Raw genomic sequence first — 25,499 nt, 5'->3', positions numbered from 1 at the left:
GTCCCCATGGGCTTCGCTAGGGTCTGGACTGGATTTCCTCCTCCTCTGCAGGAGGTGGCCCTCGCTATGGCTTGTGGGCTGTCCAGACATCCCCGCTGCAGAGATTTCCTTCTGTGTGCTGAGGCAGCAGTAACTGTCTAGACAGTTTAATGCGATGCACTGTGCCTGCCTGATCCGAGAGCAGAGCTTGACTCCTGGGGAGCTGTCATGACAAGCAGGCAGCCTCAGCCCGCCAGCAACCTCTTGCTGAGCCCTGCACCTACTGTGATGCAGAGACTGCCTTTTCCACCCCCTGCTCTCCAGGTCCTCTGCCAGCTACTACAAGTCGAAGCAGAGAGCAGGGAATGTGCTAGGGAGACAGTCTGACTGTCACAGGCCAGGAAGGAGTTGGTCACTGGCTGACTCCTGGTGAAGTGAGGGAGCGACGTCAGGGGCTTTGGTTACCTGAGCTCACACACAGCACATCCACACTTGAATTCTCCTGGCCCTCCTGCGCTCTGCAAAGCCACGTCCAGTCCCAGGGAGCCTCAGAGCAAGCCCCACCACTCCAGCCCTGCTGCTGCTGCCACCGTCTTGCAGGATCCGGCTTTTGTCCGCACACCCGTTTGCTTTTGGCTGCAGCGAGAGCATCTGCAGCCAGGAGCAGGCCTGTGTACGCACACCTCGAGGTGTCCTGTTCCGCTGCTGCTGAGTGGGAGGGAGTCCCCTCCACCTCTGCTGTGGTGTCCCACGGCTGCTTTCCTGCAGCATGGGGGCACTGGTAGTTCAGCAGAGCTGAAGGACCACGTGGGACTGGTTCATGGCCGGGCCCAAGTCTGGAGCACAAGCAGAGGCTTGTGCCGTATTTCTCCCAGCCAGCTTCCTGTGGGGGGCAACAGCTCCCCCGCTGCGGCAGGACCTTGCCCTGAGCCTGAAGGACTGATGAATTTCTTGCCAGGAAGTCTGAGCTCTGCATCCCTGTCCTAGGGACAGGCTTGAGGCTGTGCCTGCAGCCCCTGCTTGGAGCTGGGTCCAGCAAGGGAGCCCCACGTGCCTTCCCCATGGGGCACTTGTGCGTGGGGGTCAGGACACTTCTCTCGCTCCAGGGAGAGAGAGAGGGGAGGTGCAGAAACTCCGAGGTGCTACTGGCAGGGATCTGCTTTCTAGAGAGGAACCTGCAGTTCCCCATGGTCAGCTGCGTGCAGTCCTCAGCCTCGTGTGTCCTGGGTCTAGCAGAGCCTGGGGATGCCCGTGCCTCCCTGTGCTGCTGACCAGGCTCCGTAGGGGTTGCACTGGAGTTCCGTCTTCAAGCATCTCTTTCCAGCCTGGGCCTGGCAGGATGTGAAGCCCAAAGGGGAGAGGGAAACAGCATAAATGGCTGGTGCTGCCCTTTTCACACCATTAAACAAGGAATTTCATCCTTGTAAGCTTCGTGGCATGCCAGGGCAAGCCGAGGCTGAGGAGCCAGTGCAATTGTGTGCCTGGGGGCAGCAGCTGTGGGCACAGGCTGTGAGTGGGATCTGGGTGTGTGTGGGGGGTGTGTAAGTTACCGTCACTCTCTTCTGTTGCAGAGTCCTCTGCAAATTTGCTTTCAGCCTCTCTCAGGACTGGGAGCTGCCAATAAAAAGGGAGGTGAGTTGGTGGCATCTCTCATTCTCTCCCTCAGGCAGGGGCTTTGCTTACCACCTCCCTTGCCCGGCTTTATGCTCCAGCCCATCCTCTGCCTCCTCTTGAGCCAGCACCAGAGGCTGGGGCTGCTTTCCCAGCCAGGGCAGGGTGCACGGGAGCTGTGTGGCCCTGCTGACAGAGGGTGCTGCCAGCCTCGGCCCCTCACTTCCCTGGTGCTCTCCAAACCGCAGGGCCTCTCCCTGTGTCAGCTGCGCGGAGGTGGGAAGCACAGAGGCTGCTCTGTCTGGGTGCTGGAGACCTCAGTGTGCTGGGGCTCTGCGCGCAGACACAGCCTCCCCTTTCCTGGGTGCGGCGCACTGACCCGGGTCCCTGTGTTGTCCTGCAGGAGAAAGAGAAGAAGCCACTGAAGGAAGGTGTGCAGGACATGCTCGTGAAGCACCATCTCTTCAGCTGGGACATAGATGGGTGACCCCCACCCCACCCCATCCTGGGGAACCTTCTCAATGGCGCACACTCCTCACCCCTACCCCCATCATGTCTCACCTCCTGCCTTCCCCCACCCCACCCACTTGTATCTGTGACAAAATCCCCCTTGGGGGACTTCCAGGCCACCTGGGACAGATGGCAGCAGCGCCGAGAGGCCGAGCTGCAGACCAGAGGGAAGTGATGGTCAAGGGTGATGCTGCAAAGGGACAAGTGTGTTCTGGCCACAAAAAACAAGTGCCCCCTCCCAGCCTTCCCCATCTCTGTCACTACCATCTTCTGCTTGCCTCAGCCCTGCCTCCCCCGCGGTGCCTGGGGGAGCAGCCTGGCCCAGAGCCCCTCGTGTGCAGCCCCATGGGCCAGCAGCTGCATGGCTGTGTGAGCGTGTCTGCTGCTGTAGCTGTGGGGAAGAGACGGCCCTTGTGGGGTGGCTTTGACTCGTGAGAGGTGGTGCTGGTGGCCGGTGGCACTGCGGTTGCACGTGGAATTGGGCTGGTGAGAGACTCGTGGCTGTACAGGAGCAGGAGTAGCACATGCCCCTGTGCCAGCCAAGGGCTCGCCTCTGCAGGGAGGGGGATGGCAAATCCTGAAGCACTTGGATAAGTTTGTCAGAGCTGGAACCAAGGCTGAGAAGGGGGAAACCGGCATCAGCCTTATCCCGCCTCCCTGTCACTGTGTGTGGGGTTTTGACTGCACCGGCCTGTTCCTGCTGTAACAGCCTTGGGGGATGGGCCTTGTCTCCTCTGGGAGCAGACAAAAACCACCTCTCCCCCAAACAAGAGTGTTTCATGCTGTCATTTTAGTCTCTAGATGATTTCTACTGTTAACCAAAAAGCTGTAAATTAACTCCAGGAATGTGTATATTTTGGCACCGTTGTAGCTCAGGATGAGGTTCAGGTTGGAGCTGGCTCAGGGAGACAAACTCGTCCTCCTCGCCCTGCGGTGGCAGCGGGGACGCAGGTCGGGAGTGAATTGCTGCTTTGTGGTGGTGGCTCTGGATATGGAGTCTGTGACTTTCTACTGAAAGCACTTGTCTGTGAGCACAATACTCATGGAATGACACTAGATTCTTACTTTCCTTTATTTGGTGGGTTTGTAAATAAACTGCATCTTGAGAGAGTGCTGGGCTTTGGCTGTTTTTTGACAGGACCAGGACTAGATTTAATTCCTCATTTCTGCTATTTGATAATTATGACCCCATAGCATAGAATCACAGAATAGTTTGGCTTGAAGGGACCTTAAAGATCAGCTGTAGTCCAGCCGCCCTGCGGTGGGCTTACACTAGCCCAGGTTGCTCAGAGCCCCCCCGCGCCTGGCCTTGAGCACTGCCAGGGATGGGCCCGTCGCACTGGCCCAAGCGCGTCTGCACTGGCTGCTGCCAGCGTCGGGCCGAGGTCTCCGCTCACCCTGTGCTGGCATGGCCACTTGCGTCGCTCCAGGCCACGAGGCCAGGCAGCGGCCGGGGCAGGAGCAGTTGTCCACCAGTGGTGGCAGCCACCAGTCCTGCCCGGAGTGCAGCTCCACGGCAGAGCCCCGGAAAGGGAGGGAATACACAAAACTAGGGGGTGAAGTGACGCTGCAGGAGGAGGACCCTTAGGAAAGGGAGAGGGGCTGGCAGAGCGGGGCTGGGTGGTGGTGGACAGCAGTGTTGTCTCTACAACAAGAAGCTTCTCCAGAAAAAGCAGGTGGAGTCTCATCTGTCAAGTGGGACGGTAACTGAACACTGGCCTCAGAACTGTGTTCAGAAGCCCGAGCTCATGGGAGGGTGGAAGTTGCAGCGTATTTGCTGATGTGAGAGCGTTTCTTCGTCAAAGTAATTCCAGTTTGGCATTGGGCTAAGGAAGGCTGCAGGGCCACCTCATCGCTGTTAACAGCTGAGGCCCAGACCAGCCTACTGGGCTGGGGGAGGCTGGAGAAGCTGCCCATGCTTCTCCTACTGTAAGACCGACTTCTCTTTGCAGAGTAGGTAATTTCCACACATGGACGGAATCTCCTTGCAGATAAGAAGGGATGAGGCACCACCACTCAAGCTTCTTTTTTTTTCAGGTTTGAGAAAAACCCAGAGGGATCACCTGCCCTTATCTGGAAAAGGCAGAGTGGCCCCAAGCCCTCCCACCAGCATAGCAGAGAAGGTTTTGAACACGCGACTGTTTGGAATTTTTTTAATAAAATGGATTTTTTTTTTTCAAATATTTGTAACTGAAAAAATAATTCAATTTAAAGATCCATTCTCTCCCCTGTTAACTTGTCACTTTTATCCTTTTCCAGTTGAAAACTCACTCTGGATCTGATGCCCCAACACCATCCATCTCTGATGGTGCTGATCACCCCTCGCCGTTTGCTGCATAGTGGAAGGGAGAGTGCGTGCTAGTCAAATACACATTACAAACAAGTAGTGGTTACAGCAGAAAGATTCAGGATTACATTCAAGGTAGAGGCAGAACATCAGACTTTGTTTTTCCCAATGGGTGCAAAAATGTATGTCCAGGGGAATACCTCTTCTGACAAAGAACTATTGAACTATTATTCAAACAAATAATAGCAAGAAAGCAGAGAACTGGGCTAGCCTGCTCCGGGCACTGCTTGGGGAAAAGACTTTCTACTATTTCCTGGGATGAGGCACCGTCTTCCCCTCTGCCCAAGGGCACAGGGTTGTCGCTCGCTTTCCTGGCAGGAGCCCCTTGTGCAGAGGGGCTCTGGCAGGTTAGCTGGGTTCCTCAGGAGGTGAGGCTTGGGGGTTTGTGTCATCTGGGCTCTTTGAGGGCTCTGAAGCTCATCAGCCAATTTCAAGTATGTTGGGCGAAGTTTGGCTAATTAAATTCCTCCAGCGTTTCACAGATGGTGGATGGGTAAAGGTGAAAGGGAGCAGCTGTGAGCTCAGCATTTCACCAGCAACCCCAGGGAAGGGCTAAATCAGTAACTGCTGTTGGCATCTCTCTGACAACAAAGTTTGGGGTGCCTGGACCAGCATGAGGAACCAGAGCTGGGTCAGGCCAAGACTGCAGGTGAGGCGCTCTTGCCTTCCCTTAGGAGCTCACTGCACTTTGGTAATTTCATTCTTTATTTACTGGTTGCAGCTTTGTAATTACTTGTACAAAAGAAATCACACAGCTGGTTTTTGTGGGGGCCTACTGCTCATTGTGGGCTCAACAAAGCTGATTTTGCTTGAATTTGACAAACAGGCAGCCTCACTTTTTTCCCCTTAGCATCTAGAAGATCCTCCCACCCCCCCACACCATTTCCTCCAAAGAAACCACCTGCCTCCTGTGCCCACCTGGTCCCACGGCTGGGCAGCTGCCCTGGGGAGAGCCGGTGTGAGCAGCGTAAGGAGGCCGCTAATGCACCCGCTGCTCCCAGCATCAGGGCTGCACCAGGAGAGAAGTGAGGGAGGGCGAAGGGGGTGCCCACCAGTCCCAGTTACCCTTATTTTTAGGACATGACAGTGTAGCTTGGGTGACAGAAAGCAGGCAGGGGTGGGGGGGAAGGGGGGGGTAGCCTTTCCGACACGGAGGGAGGCAGATAAAAGGCTCTGACTTGCTTACAAGTGGGGTGGGGGAAGAGAGGAGAGAAGGGAGGAGAAAGGAAGGAAGCTGCCAGCAGGCTCCCCTGCAAATGATTAAGGAACTTGCTTCCCATGCAGTTAACAAGCAAATAGGGCTCAGGAAAGCAGAAGTTTTTCCCAGCTGCAAAACAGGCATGTCCCCACCTGGCTGCCAGTTCAGTGGCTGACACCACATGGTGCGGGTCTGGCATTCACCTGCCCGGCCACGGAGCAGAGGTACCGGCATGCGGCAAGGCCTCCTGAGAAGAGAGCCAGGTACCAAAGGGGCAGGGGAGCAGCATGTGCCTGCCCACACCTACCCCTCCCCAGCGGGCAGCACTGCAGAGGAAAGTGGGAACAGCATCCTCAAGGAGGTATTAAAAAGGATGGCAGTTTATCCTTCCACTGCCTGAGCAGGGACAGCACCTTAGTCTGTAAGATTTCACAAGCCACTGCCTCCAGCCCTGCCCTTGCGAGCTGCCTCCCCCACCTCCCCCTGCCCCAGCAGCATGGACCCAGCTGCGGGCCAAAGCAGGGACAGCCGTGGGGCACGGCAGCCGTGTGGGGCACGGCAGCCGTCTGCCTCTCACCTGGTAGATGGTGGCGAGTTACTACTAACAAACACGGGGATTTCGAGGTGACAGGAGTAACAGCACAGCAGAGCCACAGGCCTGGGTTTCCGATGCAAAACCCTGCCCCAGGAATAGCACCGCCGTGGCTCTGGGGCCTTGGGGTACTCGCCCGCCCACCCCCCGGCCAGCAGCCACCCCCAGGTGCCAGCCCGGGGCCCCGCATGGCAGCAGCCGGCTGGATGCGGGGTGGCAGCTCACAGGAGGCCGCCCTTCCCTTTTAGCCCGTGGGCCTGGAGGGAAGGAAGAGCAGAGGTCAGCTGCCCATTACCTGCTTTTAGGCTCCCCCTTCTCCCCAGAAAGGGGCCCTCACAGTCACGCTACTGGCCAGGGCCTGTGCTGCGCCACACAACGCCCCTTCTGCGGTGCCACATCCCCTTCCTTGCCTCTGGGCTCTGACGTCCCCCAGCTGCTTCTTTCCACTGGGGCACCTGCTGCAGGGAGGCAACAGCACAGCTGAAGGCAGGAGACAGATTGCACATGGCCCCTAATGATATGTTGCTCAATGCTAGCCGTGCCCCGCAGCTCCCCAGGACACGGGGGTGCTTTCTTGTCCCCAACCCCCCCCCAGGCTGACTGCCCTGCTCACCTGGGGACCCAGGTGTGCCTGAAGGCTGGCCTCCAGGCACAGCCACAGGTCTGGGGCAGCGAAGGACAGACTTAACAAGTAAGGACCTGGATTTTAGCACCTTAAGAATCTGTTTTGCAGCCCAAAGCAAGTGAAGCAAGCAGGCAGGCCTCTGCAAGCTCGGCAATATTTGGGAAACCAGCTTAGTCATGACCAGGTTGGTGGGAAACCCTGGTTCCCTTTGGCTACATTTGGAAAAGGTGCCTGTTCTGCCCAGCTCCTCACAGCCCTGCGGCAGACCAGACCCTCCCCGACAGACGGCAGGTGGTGCAGCGGGCAGCCCTTCCAGCTCCCAGCCAGCACTCCTGCCTTCGTGTCCTGCTCCAGAGGTAGAATCCCCTGCTGCAACCATCAAACTGACCGTGCTGCGCAGCACAACCCCCTTTTTTTGCCACTCCAAGCAAGGTGTGGGGCGCCGCTGCTGGAAGCAGCCCCGGCCCAGTCACGCCGTGTCCCGCTGCAAGGCACGAGGGAACTCAGGCCCAGCAGCACCGTGCCCCATGCGCTGCCATCACTGCTCCTGCCCGCAGGAAGAGGGGCTGCCGGTCCCGTTCTCACCCGAGCTGGGTTAGGCTGCACTGAGGGGGCCAGAGGCCACCAGCCCCGCAGCTCCTACAGCCTCTTCTTCCCCCCAGCAGCTGCTCTCCCTGCCCTGCCCTGGCCCGCTGCCCAGGCAGCAGTGACTCAGGCAGTGGGTCTGCCTTCGCCACCACTGCTGGCTTCGTGCAGGAAGGACAGTTGGGGGAGGAGTACAAATACTAGGAGCTCATTTCTTTTCTTTTCTTTTTTTTTTTCTTTTTTTTTTTTTTTTTTGGTTGACTGGCCTCTTCCCCCTGCATGCCTGCGCCCTCCCGCTCCCGTTCCCTTCAGTCTCTGCTCACAGAGTTACAAGCAAGAATCCCAGTGCAGCTGCAGATCGTGTCCATCAAGGAAGTCTGTGGAAAAGAGGCTGGGAGCCGCAGTGCTAAGGGGAGCCAGGCTCATGACGGGCCCCCCTGGCAGCTCCAGCCAGTCCATGCTGTCCAAGTTAGCCTCAGCCAGATCCAGGGCTATCCCCCCGGATGGCTCGTGAGCAAAGTGCAATTCCGAGGTGTCCATAGGTGAAGGCGGGTGGTCCAGGATGGCCGAGCTGCTCAGCATCTCACTGTGGAGGTCATCAATCAGGGACAGGGGCTCTGGCCCATCGTGGCCTGCCGTCAGCAGCGGGAGGCCAGTGCTGCTCTCCAGGAAGTCCTCCAGCCGTCCCACAGGCACCGGCTGCCCCAAGGACACTGGCACCGCCAGCTCTGAGGAATGGTGGCTGCTGGGCGGTGGGGAGCAGGCTGGGGCCACGGGTGGTTCTTTTCCAGCTGGGGATGACTGATCCTTGAAGTCAGCAGAAATCTCTGTACAGGGAACAAATAGCCAGGTCAGGGTGAGGAAAAGTTTGGCGAAACACCAAAGGATTCCTGCCACCCGCTAGGGCAAAGGGGACCTCCCAGACTGAGCCACCACTGACCACCACCTGGGAGAAGGAAACTCATCCTGTACCCACGCTTGGCTTGCTACGGGGAGTTTTCAGCCCACCTCGGGGAATTCAAGCTCTGTGCAGTATCGCAGAAGAAATGTGCCCAGATCTGATGCAGCAGGACCACCACACTAATGCCTGACTGACAACTCCCTCAGTGCCTTGACGAGTACTGCCAGTGCTCGAGGCGCTGACAGGGACACAGATCAAAGACCTGGGCCACGCCAGACTCTCTCCCCCCAGTGCTTTATGAGCCCCAGGCTCAAACCCAAAGACTGGGAAATGCTGGGTTTGACTCCTTACCTCCACTTTCGATGAGAATGTCGAACAGGTCATCCATCTGCTGGCTGGAACAGCCGTTCTCCTGGGGAAAGCAAGCGCAGGATTAGCTTCCTATTTACCAGGGAAGCTTCCACCCGCAGCAACACCCTTGGCTGCCGGCTCTCCTCCGTCGTCCCAGGGATGGGGCTGTTATCTAGCAAGAACGAGCGCACAGAGGCCTGGCACCAGAATCCTCCATAACCCCAGGCTGTTACTGGATGGGAAGGTACCGCTGTACTAACACTCAGCCGGCAGCAAGTGACTTGGGATCTCTACCTATGATTTAGGGTCTGCCCCAAACCCTCCAGAGGGAATTCAGTTAGGAAGGTGCAGTTGTGGCTCCACTCTCTATTACTGGCCCAGATCAGGAATTTAAGCAGATTTACAATGGCAACTTTTCACCTGCTCTCCAAGGAAATCAGGGAGAACTGCTCTCACCTGGGCCTTTGGCTGTTGCTTCACGGCCTCTTCATAGCCTGGTGGCTCTTTCATTGGGACTGAGGGAACAGGAAGAGGAGGTGGAGGAGTTCCAAAAAGCGATGTGTGCTGTTGCTGCTCCAGGTCCATCTGAGATGGGGAAGGGGCAGCAGGAGAGCCGGGCTGTGATGAGGGCTGTTTAGAATGAAAGCAGAAGGGGTGATCAGGGGGAAGTCACAAGTCACATCAGCTCCTGTCTCACAGCTGCTCTGAGAGACCATCACCGCCCTTTCATGGCGAGTGCTGCACAGAGGTCTCCACTGCTCTGCTCCCAGCAGCCTGGCCTCTTCCGTGTACTCTGTGCACTATGCCCCGGCTGCAAGAGGGGAAAACAGATTTCCCCTCTAACTCACAGAAGGAAATCTGCTGATTTTTCTAACGCTAAAACCATGCCACAAACCACCACCTGGCTGTTCCTGGATGGGGAGAGCCTCATATGTCCCAGTGGAGGATTCCTCCAGCACTTCCGAGAGGGCACTTTCCTTGTTATGTTCAGCCTACTGCAGTATATGCAGAACGTATCTTTTACCCACCTCCTTCTGCAGTACCTGTCCTGGGGACATAATCAAGCTTCACTAGCAGCAAGTTTTGCAGCCTGATGGTGGGCAGAGAACACCAGAGCCCTCAGCAGCACCAGGGACCTCCAAAGGAAACCCCAAGTGCTGCAGGAAGTGGTGCTCATGACTCAGCTTTACCAGATGAGTCAGCACACAACTGCCCATAAGAAAATTAAAACATGGATCAGGTCTTTGCCTCTACAGCAGTTACACATGATCCACACTGAATCTTGCTCCCCTGGACACTGATCCCTGGGCAGTAACTGAATGCCAGTTTCAACGTTTGTACATGTTGATGCTCTAACCCATCATGTTTTCCCCAGAAAGCTGTTCATCTGTTCTGTGACCTGCAGGTCACACTGAGGAACCCCAAGCCCTGGCCAGCAAAACTGCTCTGGGGTCCACTCTCTTCCTGAGAGGGACTGGAAACTGGTGTTGTGGCACACGCCACTGGGATGGGCGGGGGGGGTACCTTTTCTGACACACTGGGTGAGCTGGCTTTGCCAGAAGCACCAATTTTCAGGGACCACTTGTGGAAACCATTGGGGAAGAAGGGCTGCAGGTTTGAAGGTGCTGAGAAAGATAATATGGTGGGGGGCAACTGCCCCACGACCACCTGCAGACCTGGCTTCTGACCCTACAAGGAGGCAAAAGGATTAGGAAAGTCACTACAGATGCCTCCACAGCACACGAGCTAAGGGAGTCAGAGGGAGAAGGTGCCTTCATTTACCTTCTGCATTTCCTCAAAGGTCTCAAGGCAAACCAAGGCACTGACCCTTTTTGCAAAGTGGATATCCCACTCTGACCACACTAGAAGTTACTCCTATCTACACGTCCTTTCCAGGATCTGACTCAGAATTGACCCTCCAAGCTCTAAAACCACTTCATAATCTTTTTGTATCTTACCTTTATGTTATCTACATGTTATCTAATCCACATGTCAGTAAGCTAACTGGGCTAGAAAGGGAGGAGATGCACAGCAGAGCCTCTTTACAGCCATCACCCGGAGAAGGGGTAAAGCCAGAGGTGCTCTCTTTCCTGAATGAGCACTGCACCTCACAAAGAGATGATTCACAGGTATGCTCAAGGCACGGGAATGGAAATCACAGCATGTTCATCAGCACCAGAGAGCAGAAGGTCACATCCTTTTGCCCCTCTCAGAGCTCCTACGCCACCTTCGTAGCAGACATAGTGCCCACATCACTCCCTCTCCATGCAGTAACCACCTTTTCAGTTCAGCAGCGCTCCTCCAAGAATCAGGGGCACCACTGTAAACCAAGGCTGCCCACTCTGACCTCTCATCATTTTTAATTGATGGACAATCCTTGTTTAAAACACCAGCTGGTATTGCGCCCAGATGTGGAACCAAAGGGCGGAAGGCTACTAAACTGTCAGGGTTTAGCCCAGAACTCTTTGCTGTAAAACCTAAACGTCACTTCCAAGCACGTCCAGGGGACAAGATCTCATGGAAACTTAGTGTTCCTGAAACCTCACGTCCGATGGGCTCTCCATTGCAGCTAGTTCAGCAGGAGGCAGGAGAATGGAGAGGCACCCCTTCTGCTGCCACATTCAAGCTGAAAACGAAACACTCCATGCAGCTGCAAGCTCTGGTAGAAGCTGCTGAGATCTCACTTGCTGTGATGATGGTCTCTGGCCAGTGTGTGTCCCCTTCCCGCTGCTGCTACAAACCCCAGCAGCAGGCAAAAGAAAGACAAGGAATAAAAGCGAATAGACAGTGAGCTACCTTTCTGACAGATTGGTTTAGTCCTCTGGGCTGCTGCTGCTTCACGGGCTGCTTCTGCTGCTGTGTGGGCTGCTGCTTCTGCTGCTGCGTGGGCTGCTGAGGGGTGCTTGCAGGTAGCTGACATGGTGGTTGGCTGGAAGTTTTAGTGGGTGATGATTGTACTCTCTGGAAAGTAAAGAGTATCCGTGATAAGTTATTCCCCAGACACAACATGGAGCAAGGCTTGTATTTCTTAAAGGTTTTTATAAAGTTTGTTTTCCCCCACTCTTTAGGAAATTCAGTCAATTGCTCTGTTTCTCTAAGCAGAGAAATCAGACTGGGGTGGGATCCAGAGTCCTAAAAGAGGAGGCAGTAACAGTCTAAATCCCTGGGCTATCCATGACACCCCTTGAGAGCTGGCAGACTGACACAGGACCTGTGCCTTTCTGGAGCAGCGGCTGGAGTTCAGGTGAGACACATACCCTGGGCTATCAAGGGTGACACTGGTTGCTGATATTTAGACAACTGCCTAGCATCTCACTTGCTACACAGCAAATGCAGTCTGCTCAGTGCCTGTGTCTAATGGTAGACACCGCCACTTGCTCTGCAGGACGTGCAAGAAATGCAGCAGCAGAGAATGAAAATCTTCCTTGACGCCATGGAAGATGCTGGGGTTTGACTTATGCCATAAAACCTGGGCATATTTATCCCTTCCTGGAAGAAACACTCAGAACACTTCTGTTAAGTGCTGAGCTCATGCCAACAGGGGAATAGTAGATCATCTCTGACGAAAGGCTCCATTCCATTAACGCTAAAATACTGACATGCATTAAAACAACGAGCAGCCAAAAATCAAACTGTCTGCTCCCAGGGTCTGATTTCAGCTCTCGGTAGATAAGGTGACCTATCCACCACTCTGACTATGATCTCTCCAGTAAAGGACAAGAGGTGAAAAATAGTCTGCTTTTTTCACTACCACAGGTATAGTCATTCTTTCAAAAATTAGTGAAATGTGGCAGCAAACCCTTGTCCTCCAAGCCCGAGATCCTGCCTGACAAAAGGCAGAACCATGTGTTTGGAAGAACGCTGAACAGCTTGTGATGCACACAGTCAGTCGTGCATTGCTGTACACAGTCCATCATTTTCAAATTCCGGTCTTTTTGCTGAAGATCTGCTTACACTGCTCTGTTTTACAAAGCCATGATCCACCAGCCACCACAGCAAGCAACTCAGCCGTTTTAGCATTTACTGCATTGAATTTCCACTGCATTAAGCCTTTCTGTGGTAACCTGAGCCACGGGAGCAGGAAGAGGGAGAGAGGAACCCAAGTGCCTACAGCAGGAACGTGCTCTAACCCTTGCCTACCTGCAAGGCTGGGCAGCTACTCCCGGCCTTCCCATGGGGCGAGAGGCCCTGCCTCTCAGCGCTCTGCTTGGTCACAGTGAGGACGATGTGGGTCCCTGTGGAGTCAGTGATGAGGGTGGGGGGAGGGGTGCCCTTGATGAGGTCGTTCAGGGCTCTCCCTTGCTGGCCAAGGAAAAGCCGCGGGCTGTGGGACCGGCACGGCAGCTCTGCTTCCCCGGCTGGCGCCTCCTGCTTCACCATCACAGCTTTCTTTGGCACTGGGCTTGGATTCGAAGTGTCCATTTGGCTAGCGGTTGGTGCAGGGCTGAATTGGTCTGTTTGGCCACTGGATTGCTTTGCAGATTGGCAACTCAGGAAACTGTTTTCACTCTTGACCTGGGTGCCAAATGCTACCGGGTTGGAGGCAAGGGCTGTTCCTTCTCCCGCAGCCGCTGGGGCCGGTAGTGACTGCTGAGAGCGCTTCTCCTGCTCTAGCTGTAGTCTAAGCATCTCAACCAGCTGCTGCTTCTGCTTCAGCATGCGGGTGAGTTCCTCAATCTGCTTGTCCTTTTCCTGCAGCATCTGGTCTTTGTCCCTAACTTCTGCATCTCTGCTGTTACCAGTGCTACACCGCTCTGACCTGGGTGCTGCATTTACACTGCAGGAAGCAGACTTGGAACTTTCTTCCTTCACCAGGAACTGCACTGGAGATGCCTGCAAGGTGAGCTGGGTTAGGGGTGAAGTCACCATCTCTCCAAAGGTGTCTCCGGTGGCTGAGTTCTCATCTCCTGTGCTCATTTGTGAGCGCTCAGAAGGAGTTGGAGAAACAGGAGGAGTCGAGCCTGTGCTGCCAAACTTCATCACACCGCCACTGGTGACTGCGGCCACAACTACCTCTGCTGGTGCAATGCCGGTGGTGACCAGGGCTGGCCCTGTGCTCAGCCTGGCAGCTGGGAAGGCCACCACCACTTCGGCAGCTTTTGGGAGGATGGCTGCTGTGCTGGGCTTGGGAGTGGGGGTTGTTTGGCCAGCTGTACCGTTCTGCTCTTGGTAAGCTCTGAGACGCTCGATTAGGTCTGTCTTTGTGCCTGAGACAGGCAAGGCCCTCAACTTCAGCTCTTGCTTCAGCTCTGCTACCTGATACGGGGAGGGGGGAAAAGAGGGTAACATTAAGAGAACATACACTCTAAGCAGAACAACTATTAACAGCTACCAGAGCCATGGGGCAAAGGACTAAACTGATTCTCCTCCAGGCCAACAAACCGACACCTCAGGTACAGACTGCAGGGTAGTGCTACCAGCTGCTATCACTAACTTCTGTTGGTCTGCCTTAGTCCTGCTCTGGGACAGCAACGTTGTTGAGTACTGCCCTCTGACAATGGCAACAAAGGGGCTGTGCATCCTCACAGGACATTTACCTTCATCTCATCTAGGTTGGCAGGGAGAGAGCCAGGCTTGCCCACCGCAGCATTGCTGTTTTGTCGCATCAGCCCACTGGAACCAGAGGATACTGAAGATGCGCTGCTGACTGTGGCGGAGAGATTGCGTACAGCAGGGGCACTGGCACCACTCTGCTGCTCTCCTGGAGGCCTGCAGGGAAAATAAAAAACACAGGCATCAAAACCAAGGTGGAAAGGTACTGGTGGCCCTCAGTGCCAACAGTACTTTCAGAAACATCTGGGTCACTAGTGTCACCCTAGACATCGACACACACCAGTGCCTTTGACTACACCCATGCCCCTTACTCTGCCAGCCTATTTTGTCTGATTCATCTGACACCAGCCCTTTTTGAGGCTCACTGTAACCTAACAAGATTGAGCGTGTTACACCCAATCGCCACACCTCTCACACAGAACACACTGTCTCCGGTAACAGTACTGGGAAAGCCAGGGCTTCCTAAGAGGGAGTCGCCATTTAGGACCCATACTTTGGTGGGGCTGGCAGGATGGTCTGATAGTTGTAGTGCTGCTGCTGCTGGTTGAGGATCTGAAGCTGGAGAAAGAGCTGCTGCTGCTGCAGTATTTTGGCATAGGATGAATCCATGGGAGGAGCTCCCTTGTCCTGTTTTTGGTCCGGGGGAATATACTGATGATACTTAAGCTTCTTGACTTTCGGCTTCAACTCCTTGGCTTTTTTACTGCGCTGGGACTTCTCACTAGCAGACTTGGGCTGGCTTTGCTATTTAGAAGAAAAGGAGGAAGCAAATAAGAATGGGAACACTGAAATAACATAACACCCCATGTAAACCAGAACACACACTGGGATCTTCATTTCAAAATTCTCCAGACTTGCTGTCAGGGTCTTTCCATGCTTCTCTAACTCAGGCAACAGTATCATCACAGCACCTGCAGCAGCTTACACTGCACCATAATGCAGGTCACCTTTCCCAGCACACCAGATCACTTGCTCATCCAGTGCAGACTGACTGACTCTTAATTATGGATAATGCTGATTGTTTCAAAACATTTTGCATTCAGGACCCGTTTTACAGAAGGTGACTACGTCATGGGACAGAACACGTATTAAATACGTGACAGCTAGCGTCAGAGGAAAACACTAGTGAGAAGCTTTCCTTCCTTTGCATTTGTTAACACAACACTTCCAACTCCAAACCTTCAGAATAACCATCTTATCTTCTTGCAGACTACAACAATGAAGAAATCAGCCAACATAGTACCTTAATGAGTGTTGGTGGGGGCTTGGCAGCAGTAAGAGCCACTCCATTGGTAAGACTAGGGGGCAGAAGAGGTGGAGGTGGCAGAGGTGGGGGTGGCTGTTCAGGTAGGAAAAGTGTTTCACTGGAGTCTGCACTAATCTGCAATTGGGATGTACCCTGCAGAGACAGAAAAAGGCATAATGAATACACACATTCAAGAAAGAAAACAGTTTAAGAGAATCCTGGAAGTGTCCACTTACAGGAAAGCAGCACAGGTTACAAGTCATTAATCAGATTCCTTTAACCCACTACTTCAGTCGTCCCTGAGAAGCAGCACAACTTCTTAGGACAGAAAAGGAATCAGTATTCCACACCTGTATCTCCCAGCTTTGCCTGCCAGAATCAGTCACACAAGGACTGTATCACCAAGTAATGATCACCCCCCTTCCCCGCAGGGCACCACCACAGGGGCTTCTGAATAACCACCGGACTTCACCAATACCACACAAAGCCAGGACCTCTTGTGAAATCTCACAGACTATACCTTTTAAAGATCCCTCGGTCTCATTTTTTAGGATCCTCTGCCACAAATCAGCAGTAGCTGTGAAGCTCCAGGGCACTGCAGGAGGCCACCGCGTTCTCACCTGAGCTAGTGATGTGCCAGTGGTGCTAGGGAGAGGATCACAAATCCGGGAGTCCATCGGCGATGGGACAGACCCCTGGGACTCATGGCTGGCTGGCTGTTCTGGGGAGAGGGCGTCACTGCTGTCCTCATCAAAGGAGGAATTGTCTGCAACCTTTGGGTAGTTCACCTGTCCAACTAAAAACACAAACATCAACTGCGGTCTTTAACACAGAATAAGAAATTATTTCACTTGACACTAAATGTTTCACAAAGATAATGAAGGCACGGAGAGAATCGTGTTTGAGTTGTGCTTAAAGCACCAACTGAAAACGAGAGAACAGAGCCTATATCAATCAGTTTTAAGTGTTTACATTCGTCTGTGCTGTCAGTAGAATAAAATGATGCAGACTGGAGTGAACCATTTTCCTTGCTTCTTAGGCAGACAAGATCAGGAACTGTTAGAAAAGCTACTTAACTCTGCCCAAACCCAGCTCTGCGGCATGACTTATTTGATTATCTGGCACCAAAGAAGAAGGAGGTTAGACAGTGTAAGGTTGAGCTATGGTTTCTTTGGTGTCCATCCTTTGTGGTGGAAGGTAGAATCCTTCTTCAGGATAAGAATCCCAAACTGTTCTCCAGTCCCACAAGCAACAAGGACTATGAATTAAGAGGCAGCCCTGACTGCTATTAGTATTGCTGTCTATCTACATGTCCAGTAGATAAATTCACGTAAGCGTGCATTTGTAATGTACTAATTTTTTTAGATTACATTATCTCAAATTAATCCTGGTAGGCAGGAAAACACTATCATTCGCACCTAACATAAAAGCAACAGAAATCCAGAGATGTACTTGGCTCAGTCAGAAGGAAGCCACATCTCTAACACTCCAGTTCACAAGTTCACTCCTTCTCTTCCTCAACCAATTCTTGGGAAATCATGAAGCCAGGCTCTCCCAGAACACCGTCCTTTTCCTTTTTCATGAGAAGTATTCTGTCTCGCTCACAGTTGTGTCCCATTTGTCTTTAAAGTAGCTGTGCATGTTTGAGGGGATGAATAACCACAGACAGACACAGACTGCTCAGTCTGGGGGGACAGAGAAACAGTACTGCTGAGGCAGTGGGAAGGCTATTCCTCAGCATTCCTTTCAGCCCTTGGAATGGCACTGGCATGATTTACATCTGTTCTGGTTTATTTTTAAAGGGGCTGAATCCTCTGAAGGATTCAGGGATCCTTAAGTTCACAGACAGTTTTTGTTTCATCACACCTGTTTACATTCTGTCTCTCTACCCTGCTCTGAGTAAGGCAGTGGGTTCTCCCTGACCAAGGTTGCTGACATGTTACACTGAGAGAGGGATTTTCAAGGAGAGAATCTAGGGAATGCAATCTTCCACATTCTTTCAATCTTTAGGGTATGCAATTGCTTTCACGTTACTCTAGAATGGCCGTGCTCCCTACAATTTTATGTCTCTGTAGTATTATCTGTGCCAGAGGGAGTTCTGCTTCTCAGAATCCTTGGGGCTGAAAGCCTGTGATTCTGAGAGAGGAAAACAAGATCAACCATGGGATTGCACACACAGGCAGGTGAATTGATAGGAAATCACAGCCACCTGTGGGAAATGCCCCCAGCACAGATCCTCCTCTGGCCTTACCGATAATGGCTTCCTTCAGGCTCGATTCCACAGGCAAGATGTTCTTCTCCACCAGCTCCATGGGACCTGGCCTCTGCGCTATCTTCTCATTGAGGTCATCTGCCAGTCTGGCTCTCTTTAGCTTCAGCTGCTTAGCCTGCAAGGAGGGTTCAGCTGAGGTCTCTGTTTGGGGGAAAGTAAATAAAATGGCATCAATCCAGCAATGGTCAACCTATGAACTTCAGTATTATTTTACTTTTACTCAGAAAGGTAAATGTAGATAACAGTAGATAACTGTACAGAAAAATACTTGCAGATAACAGTAAATATGCACTATAAAGATATTATAGATGTTATGTATATTTAAGTTATAAAGATAATTACAGTAGCCCTTGTGACTCTAGAATAGGGCAAATTCACTATTCTCAAACTGATGTCACCCAATTCTCGTTCATCTTTTCCCTTTCAGTTGTGCCCAGAGATGTGGTGCTCAGTGGCAGCACAGTAATCCCTCTCTGAAACTGAGGTGCTTACTATCTAGATCAAATCTGTCTCACTCCCTCTTGGATATTTTTCAGTGTCTTCCCTTACTAGAAGGGCAATCCACATCCATTCTATTTCACTGTTGCTCAGCTACACAAAACTGCACAATTTGAGTTCACATCACAGATTTTTCTGAGAATCTCCACGCAAGCAGAGTTGAATGCCTCCCATGAAATCATGCAACAGGCGTGATCTTCTGCCCACTCCCAACTGAAAGAAAGACTTGGGAGCCAGAGGCAAAACAGAAAGCTGTTAAATAAGTAATCATGACAACATTTATTGTTGACCTCTTCCTGTATACCATTTGCCGTACCTTCCAGAATGTGCATTCTAACCAGCTCTGATCTCTCTGGCCGGGACCGGATTTTCCGTTTCAGATAGTCCTCTGTCTACAGCAAAAATAGACAAGCAAGAATCAATTTCAGTTGGTCAGACACAGAAGTGAGGTAATTTTGGGCAGCACAAACAAGAGAAACAACCATCTTTAGCTGTTACTAAGACCTAAATAAACACAGAACAGAGAAGGGGCGTATCTCCCGCCCCAGAGAATGAGCTTATTCTAAAAATGACCTCCTACTGTAATCACCTCAGCCTAACTGTGCACTGCTGCCCCACAGAACAGAAACTGGAAAGGACTTCCTCAAGAGCTGAAGCCCTCTTTTCTCCTTTTCTGCAGCAGCACTAACTTGTGTCAGGGTGAAATTCAAGACATTTCTTTTTACATTGAAGATAAATGCACTGGTTCCACTGGTCACAGCAAACACTTTGATATAATGCTGGCATTCAGGGCTGACTTGTGGTTTGGGCATACTCTTTTATTTGTTGAAAGATAAATTATTTGTTAAGCTAATGACCCCATGCAGTCCCCTTGGCAGACAGAATCTAAATGCTGTGACAAGACTCATTTCATTTCCAGAGCTTCTTTTAGCTCTATCTTTGAAGAATGCACTATAGAGCAATGTACAGAGATGACCCTGCCTGGGCTGAGCATGTTACCCTTTACACAGCCCAGGAATGTGAATCTGGGAGCAGTGGGTAATGCCCTGGTAAGGACTGGCCATCAGGATGGGCCTTCAGAGAAGACAAACATTAAAGTCAACCAGAAAACTGCAGCATACTTACTCAGTTGCCCACACCAAAATACTAACTTAGTAAGAACATTTCAGGAAAACAGAGGAGGAAGAAGCAAAAGCCTTTGGGACACTGGTCTTAATGCAAAGTCCCCTGTTCCAATCCTTCTACAGTTTAAAGTGCTAACACTCCCTAACAGGTTTTAATCACAGCTGTTATTTTTCTACTTATGTTGCTTTCACTTTTAAAACAAAACTTAGCCCAGCAGTCATAACAGGGTTTATTCCCCTGTAGGCTAATCAGAAAAAGAAACTATCCCCAGAGGCCTTTTAAGGGAACAGAAATCATCAAGAAACCCCCTATTAGCAAAGGTGCTGCATGAAGTGCGATGCCTGGCTTCCTCTTTCTACAGAGCCAGAAGTCTGTGTGATTGATTTCAGTTTTACAAGATTTTGGGGGGGATCCTCTCTATTAAATTTTCAGTTTCTAATGTCCTGGATGCACAAGTACATGTGCAGGTAACAGAGAAACCATATGCTTTTCTCAAAGGCAGAACAAAGTAACAGCAATTAAGGGCAAAACAGGCACCATAAAAATAAAAACATGAAGTATATAGACAGTGGGGAAGAAAAATATCAATGACTTCCAGAAAGAAGACACCAGGGGAAATTCAGGCACCATATTCAATGTTTTTTAGGCACAACTAATTAATGGAGGGTTAACCACCACCATGTACAAGCTAGAGAACACCCCATCCAATACATCTCTGACTACATAGCACTGCATTACATCCAGAATATGAATGATTCCCTTCTGCGTCTCATTAACAGCTACAGTATGTCCAAAACATAAGATACAGATACTACTCCTGACTTCCCCAAAACATTAAAGACAATATTGCATCTTACCCTGGCCCGCTCCAAACTCCTTCTTTGTTCATGAAATGCAGCTGGACTTTTCAGAGCTGTTGAGAGGAAAACATTTAGAGAATGAATTAGAATGATGGAAGTTCTCTCACTGCATATCCGTTCAGGCCCAGGCCAACTAAGTTCACAAATACACCACAGCAAAAACTGTCTCCTGCTTCTTTCAACACACTGGACCATATCTCCAGCTGGTATAAAGCAATGTGAATTGACATACTCCATTTGACAGCACAGGAGCTACAGGAACTGACCTGAATTTTTGTGGGCTGCTGAAGACCCTAATACAGGTACAATTCTAGCTGAACTAACCACTGTTCACACAGTTGGTTCCAAGAACATGAGTAAAAAAAGCCCCCAACAAATGCCTTTTACAAGCTTCAACATAAGGTAAGATCCAGGACCCTTAAGTGAAGGAATGGCACTGAAAATATGGAGAGACATGAAATGACTGGGAGGATGAGGGACACTCCTAATGAACTGTAAATCCTCTTTACTACCTTTTAATGTCAAAGGAAGCTGCAAGTTCTTCCCTTAAGCTGCACCTGTGTTTTGTGTACATGCAAGGGCTGAGTGCAAATTCTGCAGGTCCACAGGACATACATATTGCTCCACATAAGAGAAACTATCATGAGAACAAAAACACTTGGACAGGAAAGTACGTCTGTCTGTTGACAGAAAACCAAGACTTGAGGAATTAACAGCAGCTCTCCATGTAACAGGCCTCCTCGCCCCCTCAGGCCCAGTATAAAACCAGAGCCAAAATGGATCATGTTCTAAGAAACTGATCCTCTGCTGTCCAGGACCCTACTAACCCTGGAGGAATCTCTCACTCTGCCTGGCTCCTCTAGAGCACACAAAGCTCACATCTCACAGTAAAACTGGAGAAAGAGGGTGACAACGGTAAAGTGTCACTAGCTCCTCACGGTTTTCCTGAATCAACAAGTAGCTTGTTTTGTAAAACAATCATATTGTGGCTTGTTTTCAGACCTAGGTGAAGGGAACATAATTTCTTTCATATTTCTGCAACACTTATATTTAAAATTGCCTGGTGAAATGTCTAAATTGCCATCAAGCTAAACAGCAAAGTTTTAACTTCAGTTTAAAAAATAAGTTGCAAGTCTTTTGAAGACAGAAATCTAAACTTGTACCATTAGTAATTCCAATGTATTACCTCTAGGTCTACTCATATTATTTTTCACTTAAAACCAACGATTAACTATTTCTCAAATGTAACTTCATAATGAAATCTCAAAAGACAATTAAAAGTCCTTGCGTAAATGCAAATTGGTAAGAAACTACTTCTAATGCATGTGTAGACTTATAAACTCTTTCCTACAGAATAAAATGGAGTAGCCAAAGTTTTAAGATAGACACACGTTCTGTGAAATAGAGTCCCTTTAGGTTCACATCAGTGGGGTAAAAAGTAGAGTTTAGTCCATATGCCAGGATTTCTGAACACACCAGGACATCACAGATGGGATTCAGACTACAGAAGTGAATGAAGAATAATGTGAGGAATAAATTAACAATAATTCAAAACTAACCTTAGCAAGTGAGTATACAAATCCCCACAATGATGGGACAAATAGTTCCTGTTCAAGTTAAAGATATTTTTTACAATCTGGTTATGGAGAGAAACCACCAGAGAAAGTTATGCAAGCTGTGAAATGGGAGTGCATTGATTGCACTTTGGGATAAACCAAAGTAAGGGCAGAAATACACTATTGCAATAACTGCAAAAAGAATACAAAAAGCTTCACTGGCTAGCTGAGACATCACCTCCTGGGCAGCCTGACCATCACATTTCAATGAAGAGCAAGCAATACAAAACAAAGACTCTTTTCAGGCGCATGAACTGCTTGTGAGTATGCACGTATTTGAACTTAAACACACATTTCTTTCACTGTATGCATATCACAGAAAAATGAAATAAAAGTTCAGGTACACTTGGGCAAAGATACCATGCAATAAAAATTGGTTAAAAAATCTACCCTGGAAACAAGCAAAGCAGGCCTCATCTTGAGTCTTCAAAGGCTCTCTACCACCAGAATGTGCAGGCATGGCAGTAATTCTTGACTCTCCCCTTCCTGCCTACCTCTGCAGTCAGTCAGAGGCAGTACATGAACTTTAAGTGACATTTCCCTGACCATAGCAAATGGTCAGGAAAGTCAACTGCAGTTCAGCTGATGTCACAGGCAGTCCAGGAAAATCCTTGCATACAGAAGAACAAAGCAAGAAGAAAAGACTCCCCCCGGAAAAAAAAAAAAAAAGAAAAAACATAAAGAAAAAAGAAAAACCCTCCCCCAAAACACATACACATGAAATAGTAAGGAATGCAAAACTGCTACAGGAAGAATCTTGTAAAGAACAATTTCAGTCTCTCATGAATAGTCCTCTGGAAACAAACACTGGGTTGTAGCTCTTTGGGCTGGCAACATGACAGAGGACTTCAAATTCGACCTCTGAAAATGTCAAGAGGGCACAAATCCTTCACTGCTTCCCTCAGCAATCTAGGATGGGGCTGACATGTCAGAAGGGGGTATCTATTGTAAAATCATACTCCATTTGAAGTTAACTAAGCCTTGCACAATTTTTTGGCTTTGAAATGACTACACAGCCCAGGGCTGTGGAGCAACTCTTTTAACTTTACTATAGCAAACGAGGGGGAAAAAAAATTCCTACAAGGAACTCTGAAGCAGAAAAGCTCTGGGTAAGCTCACAACGCAGATATGCCCCTTTTCCAGCTTCTACCACTGCGCACTGATCCCTGCAAAACTATTCCTGCCCACATAACCTTCTGGCTTGCTCACCTGACTGTTGCTTTATCCATTCCGCTCACAATTACCCATATTGACAAAGCTCTACTGTTCTCAGCCATATCAGCTATTCTGGCTCATCCTAACCCTGTACACAAATGAGCTACAGCTTAGCTGGTGGAGCAGAAGCAGTGGTAACCAGGTAGGCATGGGACAGCACTTTGACACAGGATTCATGTCCACATGTACATTATGCAGCAGATACAACCATAGAAAATCGGGATGAAGAAACTGCAATCACCTAACGCCTTCTGACTGCTCAGGCTGGATAAAATACACTAAACCATTCCTTACAGTAATTTGTCTAACCTGTTCTGGAAGAACTCTCATAAAAAACCCGCAATATTATTGCAGAGAAATTATCCAGTGCATAGATGCCCTTTAGTATTTAAACACCTTTCTGAACATCTAACTTGCATTTCCCTTCCTACAATTTATACTCATTATTCCCTGCCTTACCTGCGATCATTAAAAAGAACAATTTATTCTATTCCTCTTTGCATTTGAAAACTTTGGTTTTCCTACAGTCTTCTGTTATATAAAATGACCAAAGTTAGCCATTTCAGCCTTCCCTTACAGATAACATTTTCCAGACCTTTGCTTGTTTACTCTCTTTTGGACTCCTTCCATTTGATCTGCATTTTCTTGAAGTATAGTGTGCAAAATTGGGTCCATATTACAGCCTAAGCTTTATCAGCTTTTACGCAGCTAAATGATTTTTAAATAACACTTTTCAGTTGTATGTCCCAGCCCGTTTGCTTTTTTTGTGTACAGAAAATACATGAAATATACAGAAATAACATGTTCACTTGTGCTTGGCTCACAAACCATGAAAGGTCTTCAATCCTCTTCTACAGAGCTGCTATCTAAGCAAGCATTCTCCATCCTCAATTCTTGCCACTGACTAGACATACCAAGATACAGAAACTCTGCATTTTCATTTGGTTTTGTCCCGTACTTCTCAGTTTCCCCAAATACTGAATCCCAATCCTGTCCTCCTCCTAGTCTAACCCGCAAGCTTAATAAATATGCACGCTGTTCCCCTGCTTACATCAAATTGCTGAATACTGAATAGTATCACAGACACTGACCCTCCCCTGCTCCACCTCATCCAAAAGCCCTGCTCAACATATACTCCCAGTCTGACATCAAGGCTTTATTCCAATACTGTTCTCTCACCAGCTGCATACGCAGCTTCAAGTTGTCCCAGCTTGCTTACAAAAACATCAGGTGAACCTGTGTCAAGCACCTTACTAAACCCAAGTGCAAAAAGGCATTTAAGACCCTGACTTCCTGGGGAGGCAGTTCAACAAGTATTTAGTCTGGTGGTCGGTGCAGCTGAAGTAATGACATGTTCTTCCCCCTCCTCCATGTCTCACATTTCTGCCTTGCCATTGATGCTCCGATTGCGCTGGTACTGCACAGGGAGCTGTACTAAGGAACTGTCATGATAAGTAACTCCAGCACTTCCCCATGGCACTTGCCTTTCCCCAAAAACAGGGACTAGGTAACTCGGTGCGAATCCTTGATTTAGCTAACTGCATGGCCAGCTTCACTAGCTTTGCTAGCAAAACTTTAGGCGAGTCCCTGATGAGAACAGAGCACTGCCAGAGAGAAAACAAACAAACAAACAAAAAAAAAACCAAACCCCCAAAAACTTGTCAAACTGCAACAGTAATATTAGCCATTGAGAATTTTTGTTTTCCACTGTATGCAGAAAAAAATTCCTTTGTATTTCTCTTTTACTGAAATATTTGAGAACGCAGAAGTACTGCAATGCCCACTTTTAGCTAGGTATACCTTTTGCCCACCTTTCTGATTTTGTTTCTGTGTGATATATGTGGGTATTTTTGTCAATGAACTGCAGTTACACTTTCTACCCTTGTTCCTGTACCTAGGCCTGGGACAAAGCATGTTAGCCCTCACTTACGCTGACAAAACTGTTTGTGGGCACAGATCACAGTTGTTTTGAAAGAGTTATTTTAACCTGGATTGGTATGCTGGTTTACAGCATGGCTCCACAAATAATAGTATCTGCAAAACTGAGCACAAACTGCCCTGCCAGACAAAGTCGGAAAGAAGAGGCTGGGTTTAAGGCCAGCGCTGCAGCAGGAGCCCCCACGCTGCAGAACCATGGCCCCTGTGTCTTCAGACTGCCCCATCCACCTTAGAAAAACAGCCTGATGTTACAAACGGCCCGAGAACTACTAAATGGCTTCACTAACAGGGTTTGGGACTGCACAGCCCGGCAGATGCCCTTCACTGAGGTGTACATACTTCTGTTCCACTTGAACTACCATCTGACAATTTGCAACATCCACTGTCAGCAGGATGAGCTTTACCCTTCACCTTTAGATGACTGAGAGTAGGACATGATTCTTCTACCACAGATGGGCTGGCTAGAAGGATCTCATG

At 49.9% G+C, this 25,499-nt stretch overlaps 2 protein-coding genes across 9 annotated transcripts in view; one reads left to right on the top strand and one right to left on the bottom strand.

The window, feature by feature from the left end:
- SGSM3 (small G protein signaling modulator 3) overlaps window positions 1-3,210 on the top strand; it is a 30,704-nt gene extending 27,494 nt beyond the window's left edge. For 7 of the 8 annotated variants that reach the window (XM_056341952.1, XM_056341956.1, XM_056341953.1 and 4 more), the window contains 2 exons: window positions 1,551-1,611; window positions 1,994-3,210. In XM_056341952.1, coding sequence (XP_056197927.1) covers window positions 1,551-1,611; window positions 1,994-2,077 — 145 coding nt within the window. In that variant the 3' untranslated portion in view covers window positions 2,078-3,210. The other variant, XM_056341959.1, reaches the window with a different exon arrangement.
- A 1,029-nt stretch (window positions 3,211-4,239) lies between these two features.
- MRTFA (myocardin related transcription factor A) overlaps window positions 4,240-25,499 on the bottom strand; it is a 46,003-nt gene continuing 24,743 nt past the window's right edge. Inside the window, exons 3-14 of the mRNA XM_056341951.1 lie at window positions 20,251-20,306; window positions 18,585-18,660; window positions 17,750-17,911; window positions 16,119-16,294; window positions 15,496-15,651; window positions 14,746-14,996; window positions 14,237-14,408; window positions 12,840-13,955; window positions 11,496-11,660; window positions 9,156-9,329; window positions 8,700-8,760; window positions 4,240-8,274 (exon numbers count right to left, since the gene is read on the bottom strand). Coding sequence (XP_056197926.1) covers window positions 7,775-8,274; window positions 8,700-8,760; window positions 9,156-9,329; window positions 11,496-11,660; window positions 12,840-13,955; window positions 14,237-14,408; window positions 14,746-14,996; window positions 15,496-15,651; window positions 16,119-16,294; window positions 17,750-17,911; window positions 18,585-18,660; window positions 20,251-20,306 — 3,065 coding nt within the window. The 3' untranslated portion in view covers window positions 4,240-7,774. The remainder of the gene's footprint in view (window positions 8,275-8,699; window positions 8,761-9,155; window positions 9,330-11,495; window positions 11,661-12,839; window positions 13,956-14,236; window positions 14,409-14,745; window positions 14,997-15,495; window positions 15,652-16,118; window positions 16,295-17,749; window positions 17,912-18,584; window positions 18,661-20,250; window positions 20,307-25,499) is intronic.

The sequence above is a fragment of the Falco biarmicus genome, chromosome 5 (genome assembly GCF_023638135.1).
Source record: "Falco biarmicus isolate bFalBia1 chromosome 5, bFalBia1.pri, whole genome shotgun sequence".
Lineage (NCBI taxonomy): Eukaryota > Metazoa > Chordata > Aves > Falconiformes > Falconidae > Falco > Falco biarmicus.
This window is presented reverse-complemented; position numbering and strand designations above follow the sequence as displayed.